Below are 11,619 nucleotides of genomic sequence, written 5' to 3'. Positions count from 1 at the left end.
TGAAATTCGCTCCAGAGAAAACCGGCAGGAATGTCTTCTTTGTGGAGGATGGACCACCTCACCGCCTCTGCAGATTTTTATGACGATGTTTCTCAATTATTAGATTGACAGCTGGAGCCACTGGGGTTAGTAACCCTTCTGACTCACCAGCAGCTACGAGCACAGCTTGCAAGACACCGGGTACAAAGGGGTGTAAAGAGATTCCTCAGGAGCTGAAGAGAGCTTGGCACCCCCACGTCGTCTCCATATGCATCGTGTGGTGTACAGGGCACCACCGCTGAAGCTCCGGGCTCTCTGAAGCAGGTGGCCAAGCATTCCAACCTTGCAGGGCTGGAACCTCAGCTGCCGCCTCGCTCTCTGGAGCCGGTGCTTCTGCTGGAGCCGAGGTCGGTGAAGTCAGACTCTCGTGGTTCTCACTGATCTCAGTAATGCTGGTGATGGTCTCTGCAGACTGTTGCAGATCAGAGGGTCGCAGCAGTCAGAGGAAGGCTTTTAAGGTGCACAGTGATCCAAAAGGTAAAAGGGGAGTGGGGGGGGGGGGGGTCTTGAGGGTTTCTCTGACACATTCTTTTCCCTTCAGTTCTGACTGAAATGCTCATCAAATGTATCTACTTTATCTTGTACTATTTTCAGACAGGTACAGGGAGTACAACACTGTGTGCTGAAATAATCCCACACACAGGCTGTTCAGTGATCTGTCAAATGCAGTACTTTTACTTTCCCACATACTAAAAGCAGCAGTTTTTTCGTGGGGGTTCAGCCTGGCGTTCTTCTTCTTGTTTCATGCCTTCAACTAAGGTCTGTGTGTGCTTTCTGCTGCGCCCCAGGTTCAGACACCAAAGCACATTAACATACATACCATCAATTTTCAAATTAAAAGTATTCATTACAGTAACATCATCCATCCCTCAGTCTCTCACAGGGGCTCATCCAGGATTTGAACCTGGGACCTCTCACACCCAAAGTGAGAATCATGCCCCTAGACCAATGAGCCACACCCGCACATACAGCACAGGGAGCAGGAGCTCAGTATTCATACAGACCCCCTGTCCCAGGGTGCACCTGTGAGGTCCCCTCTCTTAAACTGAAGCTTTTACCCTTTAAGATGAAATCAATCTGAAAGATTACAACACTGTGTAGTATGATTTATGTATGTTGGTAGTGAGTAGTGAGCCATTGCATCATACTCTGAGTAATGCTTGCCAGCACGTAACACTAGGTGACAAATTTCCACTTTCGTCTCATCTTTCTGTAACCCGGTATATAAAAAAAGACGTTAAAATCAGAGCGGGACGAGCTAAGAAAAACGAGGGTGCAGAGTCGGACACAGAGGAGATTTTTAAGGCTAATACACAGAAACTGGGATTGTTGTGTTTTCTTGTCGGACCGTCTGCTCGACAATCTACTGTAAGAGGACAAGTTTTCCTATTTAGAGTGCGGGAGGCATTACTAATGCCAAAGTTAGCCCAAGCGTTAGTGAGTGTACTACAGTTAAGCTAATGAGCAAAACAGCCTTGAGTAAGCACACCACCACTAGTGTACAGATTTTTTATATATAGTTTAACTAAATCAGTTAAACTGTGCAAGAGGGGAAAGACTGTTTTCAGCCAGTGTAAAATAAATCCAAGGCTTTAACTGACACTGAATTAATCAGGGTTAAAATATAGAACCCAGAAGCTCTGCCCCTATTAATATTTCCAGTTATGGGGAGGGCTACATTTCTCTTTAAACAATGTTTTCTGAGTTATGTACATGTAAACAATCTAAAGAAATATAATTTTGATCCCCAAACTTTGCTTTTGTGGTTCCGACAATGATGTTACAAATGTGTCATTTTCCCATATAATGCCAGTTACTAGTGGTTTTCATTTAGGTTTGAACCTTTTGTCAAGCTGTTTTCTCTTCAAAAACTGCCTATAAAAATGGTAAAAATGTTCAATTAAAAGAAAAAATAACTATAACTAATAACATAATAGCTATTTGGGGGAAAGAATCATACAAAAATCAACAAAAGCAAAGTTTGACATGAATAATGGACACTTTCTATTGTTTAACAATATGAAGAGTTAGAAAATAACGCTTGTTTGTCAAAGACAAAAATGGTGTTACATAGTGTAATCAGACAGTTCCTCTACAAACACACAGAGAGAGTTATTAACTATACTGTGAGGACACATTAAGATAAGATAAGATAAAACTTTAATGATCCCACGACGGGGAAATTTGCGCATTACAGCAGCTCAGTATAGAGAAAAAATGAAAAGGATGAGTAAGAACAAATAACAACTAAAACTAAAATAGAATAAAATAAAATAAAATAGTAAAAAAACTATACACATACACATAAGCACTATATACATAAATATATATATCAATGTCAGTATACATTCAGCATTATGCCGTGAATGCAGATCATCCCAGTGAATGATTACATGAATATGAGTGTGATCATCAGAGCAGCACTGATAAATGTCAGGTTATAATGTCCACATTGGTGAGAATTCAGCAAAATCAAAGAAAATAGAAAATAACAGTGGATAATGTTAAGGTGGTGTCACTTGGAGAATAAAATGCTCCATCCATCCTAGTAAGAAGTCGAGGGTGGGTGTATGGGTGTTCGTTCTTTTTTTTTTAACCTTTATTTTACCAGGTAAAATGTTTGAGAACCAGTTCTTATTTACAAGCATGACCTTCACAGGTTTCAGTGAGAAAGTCATCTGGGTGAGTTTTTCTTGTATTTTGGTGGTAGTTGTATGCCAGGAGCATGGGTAATACAGTCACTGAATGAGTACGGACCTAGTACATGTTCTTTTGCTAAGTAACGACAGGCGGCCGAGCTGGAGGTGTTCAGATCTTCACTGGGAGTGAGCAGGATGGGCAGGATTAGAAATGGGTCCATCAGAGGGACAGCTCAGGCTGAGATGGCTTGGACGCTGCCAGGCAGGAGGAACAAAAGGAAGACCTCAGAGGAGGTTCATGGATGTAGTGAAGGAGGACATGCAGAGGGTTGGTGTGACAGAGGAGGATGCTGGGATAGCGGGAGATGGAGGCAGGTGATCTACTGGAAAGGATAAACGGCAGAAAATGGATGGATGGATGGATGGATGGGTGATGGATGGTATCGGAATGGCTTCCCACTGAAATAGAACTGTCATTCAGCAGATCCGGCAGGGGGCGGTGTGTAGCCCACCTTTACAAGGGGCCCAATAAAGACGAAGAAGAAGAAGCGGAAGCAAAGGAAACGCAGGGGATCTGACTAACCATGGCTAAAGTTGAGAGTGGCGTGAAACCCCTTCAGAATGCCATGAAAATGGCCAAAGTGGCAATACAGCTGGACGGAGGCAACAGACACAAGGTCAGTGAGCCGCGGAGGCTGACAGCGCCCATAGAGAGCAGGCTGGGGCGGATGTAAACAGACGGAGGGGGCGGAGGCTGTCGGCGCTTAGCTTCGTACCGCTAACCTGTCTGCTCCACGCCTTTGTAAAATTAATGCGGCACATGTATTCATGCTGTCCTGAGTCTGCAGCAGGACCCGTTTCACCCTCCAAAGCTGCCTTTCTTTGCACTGTCATCACGATTTCTTTGTGCTTTTTTACATCCCAGGATCAGCAGGAGCTCCGTGTTTTCTCTGCATAAATTATTATATTTGCTCATAAAAACAAAGGAAACAAAAACAAACCTTTACTCGTTTTATTAAAAACACCTCCGGCCATAAATGCTGAGAAAAACACAGTCAGTGCGGAGGATTTCACACTTTTCTCATTCAGCTCCCCCACACTGCACCAACCATACCTGTCAGGTCTCCCGTTTTGGCCGGGAAACTCCCGTATTTTACCCCTTTGTCCCGCCGTCCTCCCGTAATATTATTTTCCCGTATTTTAATGTAATAATTAAAAAAAAAAAAAAGTATTCCTGTGCTGCTCCAAACTGGATTCTGTCACTAGCCTCGCGAGAACTGCTACCTGCAGTACCTTGGGGCAGTTCTCGCGAGGTTAGTGCGGACAGCCCGAGCAAACCTGGAAAAACAGCTGGACCTCGGATGGGCTCAGTGTTGCCAACTTAGCGGCTTTTCAGACCCACTTAGCTACTTTTTTTCCCCGTGTATTGTGTATATAAAGCCTTCATACTGCGCCCCTTCGTACACTTTGGCATCGCCCAGACCTCACTTCGACTTCACCCTCCAACCCGCGGACCTCACTTACACACCGAGCCTGCCCACCGCTCCCTCCGCTCCCATCCCCGGACCTCTCTCCGGCCTTTATCACCCTTTGAGACAGCCGACAGCGACTTTTCTCACACAAGCTGGCAACAGTGGCCCAGATAGAGGAGGAGGGATGAATGTAGCTAGCAGTCTCACCCCACAGTGTTTTCGTTAAATTTGATATTCTAACATTAAACAATTGATCTATGTAATGTGGGTCTAGGCAGAGCATTAAAGATATTAAATTATTTTAAAGTTTATTTGTAGTTATAAACATATTTAGGGTGAATTTTTTCTGCACTATTTGTCTCTCCAAAGATGTTTTTCCTCTCTCCTACAGCCTGTATTTTTAAATACAAAACTTGACAGGTATGGCACCAACCCGTGCTTTCACCGTAAACACTGACATCATTTTATTTATTTAAAAATCAGAAAATGTAGATTTAAATATTTAAAACTGTCACATTCAGAAAAGGCAGATTTGAAAAATAAAGGCAGAAAATGGTCTTCAGTGGGTTTTATTGTGAATGTTCTGCTTATTTTCAGTAGGCTTAGTTTAAGCGTTTAATACAGAATCAGCAGGTCGTCCTTTTGGAGCTGTAGTTGGATTCATTTCCATTTTGGCTGACAGCTGACTTGAAATCTCTCCAAAACAATGTGTCGTGTTTACATGTAAACATTTTAAATAACAGTACTTTGATTTTATTAGGCAGCACATATTTGTAAGCAGGGCCGGTTCTAGACTGCTGTGTTTGGGTGGAACCAACACACTGTGTACTGCTGATCTGGGCGAAAGCAATAGGATGTGAGCTGTGTGTGGTCTCTCTGCAGGAAGCTTACTGTGAATACCTCCGGACCATCAACTACATATCACATGCACTTTTGGAGGAAGCTGTTTCACAAAGTAAGAACTGAGTAATGATCTGTGAAGTGTGTGACTGATGATGTGGGAACTTAGTGTCATAAAGGGAACAATCCAGCGCTTGGTGAGTTCTGCTTCATAAGATAAGAGCACAGTCAGTTTACAAGCAGAACCCTTCTGACTGTTTCCTCTGTGCCTTTAATAGCATGTGCGCTCACTTTTACATTACAAGAAGCAACCTCTGGCTTTGAAAAATGAGGCCAAAAACTGCAGTTCCTGGAGGGAGTCAGTCATCATAGACTCCTGAAGTTAAAAAAAACCTAATGTCACAGCATGAAAAAGCAGGTTCACAGCCACAGTTTGTTAATATCAATGAATTAAAGCAGGTTCGTGCTTCAGAGCTCTTAGAAATAGCTCAAATAAGGAAGAGAAGCATGTGGGCAGTCACTTTGTATAGTGATATATTCACAGGACACACAAAGTGTAAAAATAGCAGCTCATTCAGAGCGTAAAGTTTAACTGCAGTGAGAGAGATTTAAAGAAATTTCACATTTGGATCTGTGACCTGGACCAATCAAGGCTTCTCAGACAGTACCTCGTCCCTGCATCAATAATCACTCTAACCAGACTTGAACTAATCAGCCTGAATACAGTAGCTGACTGTTATTCATGAAATGCAATCAGATATCTAATGTCATGTGATGACCTGTGTACAGTAGACCTGCATGAGGTTAATCCCATCTCATGGGGTGATATGTTTCTGTCTGGCCTCAGTGGAGAAGGAAATGGTGGCAGTGGAAGTGGAGCGGATGCTGACACTAGCTGAGCAGTGTCTGGAGCGAGCCAAGTCATTTATAGGGAAGAACGCCGACCCTCCCGACCTGCCTGCTTTCTCTTCTGGTTCACCTGGTCTATCAGAGCCCCCTCAGACTGCAGTCCTCTCTGTCTCTAACACTGCAAACACTGGTGAGTGCATTCTCCTCCAATCTCTTTCATAAACAGTCACTGCCAAGTTGGAGCCAGGGGTCACAAGTCAAATGTGAGCTATTGCACAGTGTCATTATGTCTTTTAGCCTCGCTCCTTGTCTCTGTTTGACCTCTGCTGTCACAGTCCCTGCAGCTGGTGCTCCCGTGGCCACAGACCAGAAATCCCCGAGTCTGAGAACGTCTGGTCACAGCAGGCTGCTGTCAGACGAAGTTGGGGAGCCCTCCCCTTTCCTCCCTCCTGAAGTCTTCCACAAACTACAAGCAGTGTCATCGCAGGACACGAGCAAAAAGTAAAGACTCGCTTTCATCAAGGAGAACAAATATTGCTCCAGTCAATGTCTCTAAACTGATGTCTCTAAAGTGAACAAAGAAGAAGGGACTTAGTCGTTACTTTGAATTCCTTTCAGAGCGCAGTGTTTTCAGCTGAACCAGCAGACGCCTTGCAGTCGATCCGTTATCTAAATTGACGCACGCTTTGAGTCATGGATTGCTTGTTTTTGTGTTTGTGGACTGCAGAGAGCTGACGCCCATCGAAGAAGCATCACGCTTGAACCAGAAGCTCAAAGCTAATTACGAAGCTCGTGTGGCGAGGCTCAGACCCGGTCAGGCCTACCAGAAGACGTCTTTGGTAAGTGTGGAGCACTGAGTGAGAGAGAGAAGGAGGAGAGGCAGCTGAGCAGTAGGCAAACTGGGAAGGTGAATGATGGAGTTATTACAGGATTTATTATGGCACAAGTAGCAGGTGGTTTGGAGGGTCACAAATTGAAACTTGCCAAAACCTTTTATTTTTTTATTTTAGTGAAAAACATTTTTAGTTTGGGTAAACAAAGGCTTTTATTTTGTGTGTGGAATATAAGGAGTTTGTAGATGTTTCCTCTGAGCCGGGAGAGGACTCGCCCAGGAAAGACTGTCTGGTGTACAGACCTGTCCTCCCTGGACCTGTAGCCTATCCTGTGACAGCTGGGATAGGCTGCGGCCCTGGAAAGGATAAGCGGAAGAGGATGGATGGATATTTTGGTCTACTTTTCCTGGATGTGCACAGGCTTACACATAACTTAATGATGATAATTTCACTGTGATTGCTACTCTTTGTCTCCCTTATTTGCTGAAGCCTTGTTGTTCTCTGTCACTGAGAACAGGCTGTGTGTGTGTGTGTGTGTGTGTGTGTGTGTGTGTGTGTGTGTGTGTGTGTGTGTGTGTGTGTGTGTGTGTGTGTGTGTGTGTGTGTGTGTGTGTGTGTGTGTGTGTGTGTGTAAAGCGCTGCTTTCTTTAAAGAAGGCTCAGGAAATTTATATTTATTGAAAATATTTGTTGGCAACAGTAAAATTTAACTGAAGTGTGAGAAAATCCCAGAGGACTTGATCCTGAACATTGATGCCGGTCATATAGAGCCAAGGAGGAGTGTTTCCTCAAAGCCTGTCCTGGCCTGTGCTTGACTTCAGGGGTAATATGTTCAGCTGGATGACTTCTCCAGGTTGGGTCTGTCTGTTAGCAGGAGAGCTTTGAACTTACTTTACACGGTCATCAGTTACAGGCTGGGTATGCTTTAGATGGATTAACACTTGTTGGAGATGCTTTTATTGAATTTAAAATTGCATCTGTGGCCCCATGTTCTTCTCTTTGTGGGGATGAGCTAACATAAATGCAGTGAAACAGAGAGCAGAGGAGAGACGCTAGTGCAAAGTAAAAGACAACAAGGAGACTTTCAGTTTAATGAGCATTGCAACAAAGGTGCTAAATTAACTTCTTGGTGTGCATCAGTGAGAGAGAGGCCATCATGTGGATGCATGTGTGTCATTTACCTGAAGAGCTAGAAGAAAGCGTGCCCGTGGAGGCAGTGTAACGCTCTGTGCTGTGAAGTCTCTGATACTGATGTTCATGTGGATGTTATTTTGATTTATAACCACTTCCTAAACTCCTCTATTCTGGTTTAATTCCCTCAACAGCATGCTGCACCCTAACATATTGTGAAAATTATTATCAAATATGTTATTAAATATATCACATCAAAGACTTCAAGGTCTTGACTTGGCCTCCAAAGTTTGTGTCACTCAGTCCTGCCCAGCATCTGTGGGATGCTCGGGAAAAACGTTCCAGCGGGTCAGAGCTGCTCTGATGGCACGCAGTATTAAACAGGTGGTTTAAAGTTGTGTCTGAGTGAGTGTAACATGATGCTGGATGCTGAAAAATGTTTTAACATGAGCATGTGAGCATTCTGTGGTTAACGTGGGTTAGCTTTAGCGCAGCCTCAGAGTTTATTTATGGATAAGAACGCACAAATTCACAGTTTACTTTTTCTGTGTGATGTGATGCTGTCACCGGGAAACGAGTTACATCCCTCTCCCAAAGCCACTCACCTCCTCCTTCTTTTCCCAGCATTACTGTTCACATGCATCACGCTCCATTACGTCATTTATTCATCACGTCAAAACAACAGCTCAGGCAGCAGCCCAAACCTAATCCCTTAAATGTCGTGTATTAGTGAGTGTGAGAACAGTTGTGGGAAAACTGTGTTTGTGTGACTGCTCTTTTTTTTATGTCTCAGACCGCTGCTCAGCCTAAACAGAAATTTGCTGTGGTCTCCCATCCCTTCAGTAAAATGTTTTTCTACCAGAGCAGGCCTTTGTATTTATAAATGAGACTTTCTTTAAGCATTACTCTCATACATCTCCTTAAAGGGGACCTGTTCTGCTCATTAGTTTTGTCTGAAACAAGCTAATTCAGCTCCTCTCCCTTTAAGGCAGCTTTCTTCTGATTGGCTGCCCCTTGCAAACAGAAGGTTTGAACAGCTGGTAGGTGACCTTCTGTGCGCACAGCTGGAACTGACTGTGCTAAGGATGTTCGCTGGAGGAATTATAAAAGAGTGGCACTTGAAAAATCCTGGCGTTAGAAGTTACGTTATTTTAGAGCAAAGCCCCCAAGCTTTTATTTTTAATTAGATGTGACTGTTCATTTACTACGAGCAGTTTTTACATCTTGGTGACCATTAAAATGAAAGTTAATGCTTCAAAATAGCTGCCTTGATCTTCAAGAGCTCCAACAGAGCTGTGTCCAGACTTGCTTATAAGATAAGATATCTTTATTGTTATTGCACAATACAGTGAATTTTTGTTGGAGCCACCCTCCAGGTGCCGGAATAATAAATAAGAAGAGACAGAAATATAAATAAAATAAATAAGGATCTGATGTTTAGTGTGAGCAAAGGCAGTATGAACAGCAAATACATTTCCATCTATTTCCAACTTCTAGAAGCACTTTGATCAGCTCTCACTGATGCCACACAGAGCCTGTGGTTAAAAAAAAGTTAGAATCGAGAGTTTTTTGGCTCACTAACAGAAATGGAAGTTGGAAATATGAACGTGAATGATGAAATAATTAAAATATTCAAGTGATTTACATTTAAAGTAAGCTCCAAATTTATTTGATGTAAGGACATTATCATACAAAGTTTCAGAATGATAAGAAACTTCTACAGGACAGATATGTGAAATGTTACATGCTGATTATTTCTTTTTTAATAAAATATCCTCCAGTTCTTCTGTTATTCACCTGAAATTTAGTAGAACCAGGAAAAAGGAAACTGCTTTATTAAACATATTTAATGGGATAGACTCCAGCCCCCACCCCTACACCCTAAACAGGATAAGCGGAAGAGGATGGATGGATGGATTTACTGGTAGTTTGCGTCCTGAATCATTCTGTGTGATGTGGAAAATCAGCTGGAGTAAAGCGACTTCCTGTGCTTTTATTTTGTCTTTGTTCTTCCGGTCCGCGGTACCTGCAGGTAACGGTGAGTTAGCGGTGGGGGCAGGGGGAGGAGGCCGCATGACAACTTTGTATTTTAGTTAAAATGTGAGCTAAAAAGCAGAAATATACAATTTTATGAAAAAGTCGCTCCAGTAAAAATGGTGAACAGATGCCCCAAAGTTTAGCTTACACAGCTGGCTAGCTCGGTATTTTCTCCGTATTTTCACGCTAACACTTTTTTTTCTGTCCAAATCGATTTCTTTTAAGTTATAGGTTTTAAATTAACGTTAACTTGTCAATAAGATACGGAATATGTTTCGACATCCAGCGGAGCTCCGTGTTTTCTGGAGAAAATTAAAGGCGTTTGTAAAGGTAAAGTCATGTCAGCTAATTGTGTTAGCCAGTTAACACACCTCCCCCTGCACCCGCGTTTTTATGGACTTTAAATGAACAAATAACAAGCCTGTTATATTTTAAACGACACAGAATGAACAGTACAATAAATAAACGAATATAAATGAACCGGAAATGCTCTTTAACGTCATGCATTAGAACTGCGTCATTTTTAATGTAACTGCCATTACGAGACACTGTAAACCAGGAGATGCTCTTTTTTTTAGGAGCACAAGAAGACCGTAAAGAGCCGCCAGCCAGCATTTAGCACCAGTTTTCAAAAATAAGACAATGAGTTTTGTGGCTCCACAGTCAGGGAGGACAGACGGGGCTAAATTAGTACTTTATTTTCATGTTATGTGGAGCCTGGAAGCACTTCATGATGCTTCCTGTAGTTTTTCAGTGGTTGGCAGTATGATCATCACACTGGTGTCCTTTTTGTCCCCTGTTGGAGCACATGTGGCTTCACATTTATGACTTCATGCAGGAAAAACTCTGACATTCATAACTGCTGGACTTTTTCTTTTTTAATACTTGAATATCTGAGGAATTTATATTTTGTGTGTGTGTGTGTGTGTGTGTGTGTGTGTGTGTGTGTGTTTTTAATTTACAGAGAGATTCTTGATCATTTTGAAGGGTTCATATTCATCTTTATCTTATTTTCTGTTAGGTAGATTATCTCCTGTTCCAGGCGTGGATGCTTATAATAAATATGAGAATGGAGTAGATTAAGGTGCCTTGAATTGAACAGGTGCGCATACTTATGCAAAGTAATAATTAAATCTTTCTCTCCCTTTTTCCAATGCAGACTCTGTCTCTCCAGCGGCAGATGATGGAGAACCTCATCATAGCCAAAGCCAGGCAGGATGCCGTATCCTTTTTTGTCAGCTTTTTCCCTGAGCTTGATTGATTTTAATTGATTGCATGTGGTCTGCTGTCAAAGAAATGGGCCGACAGCAAAAATTAGATCACAGGAAACAAATGTAGTAAACTGTTGGGTTTAGTACTGCCTTTAAGGCATGAAGCAACCCAAATGCAAAACCCAAAGTGATAAATTCTGTGCAGCAGTCACAGCCTTAATGTTTGGTATTACGTTCACATGGCCATGAATTAGGAGGAATATTGCTTGGAATTGGGCCAGGAGAAGAGAGAGGCTCATTAAAGGGGAAATGGAACTTTAAACATCTCTGATTTAAGAATGTTTCCCTTTAGCTCAGCGATCATACTTTAGCTCAGCAAACTTTGCTGTGTTAAGGGTATTTAGTATCATTTAATGTAGTTTGATGTAACTTAAAATTTTTGTGCTCTCTGCATCCACATGATGTTAAAATTGAGGGGTGAGTTGTGGAAACAACGGTCCAAGAAAGAAATCCGTTTTCTCAGAACTGCCAGGAAACAGTAGTTTTAGGTGCCCGGCACTGCGGCTTTA

General features: G+C 42.5%; 1 protein-coding gene and 1 non-coding gene across 2 annotated transcripts in view; one reads left to right on the top strand and one right to left on the bottom strand.

Moving 5' to 3' along the window:
* Positions 1 to 922: 922 nt before the first annotated feature.
* On the bottom strand, positions 923 to 994 carry trnap-ugg (transfer RNA proline (anticodon UGG)). Its single transcript has one exon. It is a non-coding gene; the product is annotated as a tRNA-Pro (tRNA).
* A 2,226-nt stretch (positions 995 to 3,220) lies between these two features.
* The window catches only part of vps9d1 (VPS9 domain containing 1), a 28,528-nt gene continuing 20,129 nt past the window's right edge, over positions 3,221 to 11,619 (top strand). Inside the window, exons 1-6 of the mRNA XM_030731667.1 lie at positions 3,221 to 3,355; positions 5,033 to 5,105; positions 5,838 to 6,029; positions 6,175 to 6,340; positions 6,567 to 6,678; positions 10,999 to 11,061. Of these exons, the coding sequence (XP_030587527.1) occupies positions 3,263 to 3,355; positions 5,033 to 5,105; positions 5,838 to 6,029; positions 6,175 to 6,340; positions 6,567 to 6,678; positions 10,999 to 11,061 (699 nt within the window). The 5' untranslated portion in view covers positions 3,221 to 3,262. The remainder of the gene's footprint in view (positions 3,356 to 5,032; positions 5,106 to 5,837; positions 6,030 to 6,174; positions 6,341 to 6,566; positions 6,679 to 10,998; positions 11,062 to 11,619) is intronic.

Source organism: Archocentrus centrarchus, chromosome 6 (genome assembly GCF_007364275.1).
Source record: "Archocentrus centrarchus isolate MPI-CPG fArcCen1 chromosome 6, fArcCen1, whole genome shotgun sequence".
NCBI lineage: Eukaryota > Metazoa > Chordata > Actinopteri > Cichliformes > Cichlidae > Archocentrus > Archocentrus centrarchus.
The sequence above is the reverse complement of the archived record's forward strand: the minus strand, read 5'-3'. Positions and strand labels throughout refer to the sequence as shown.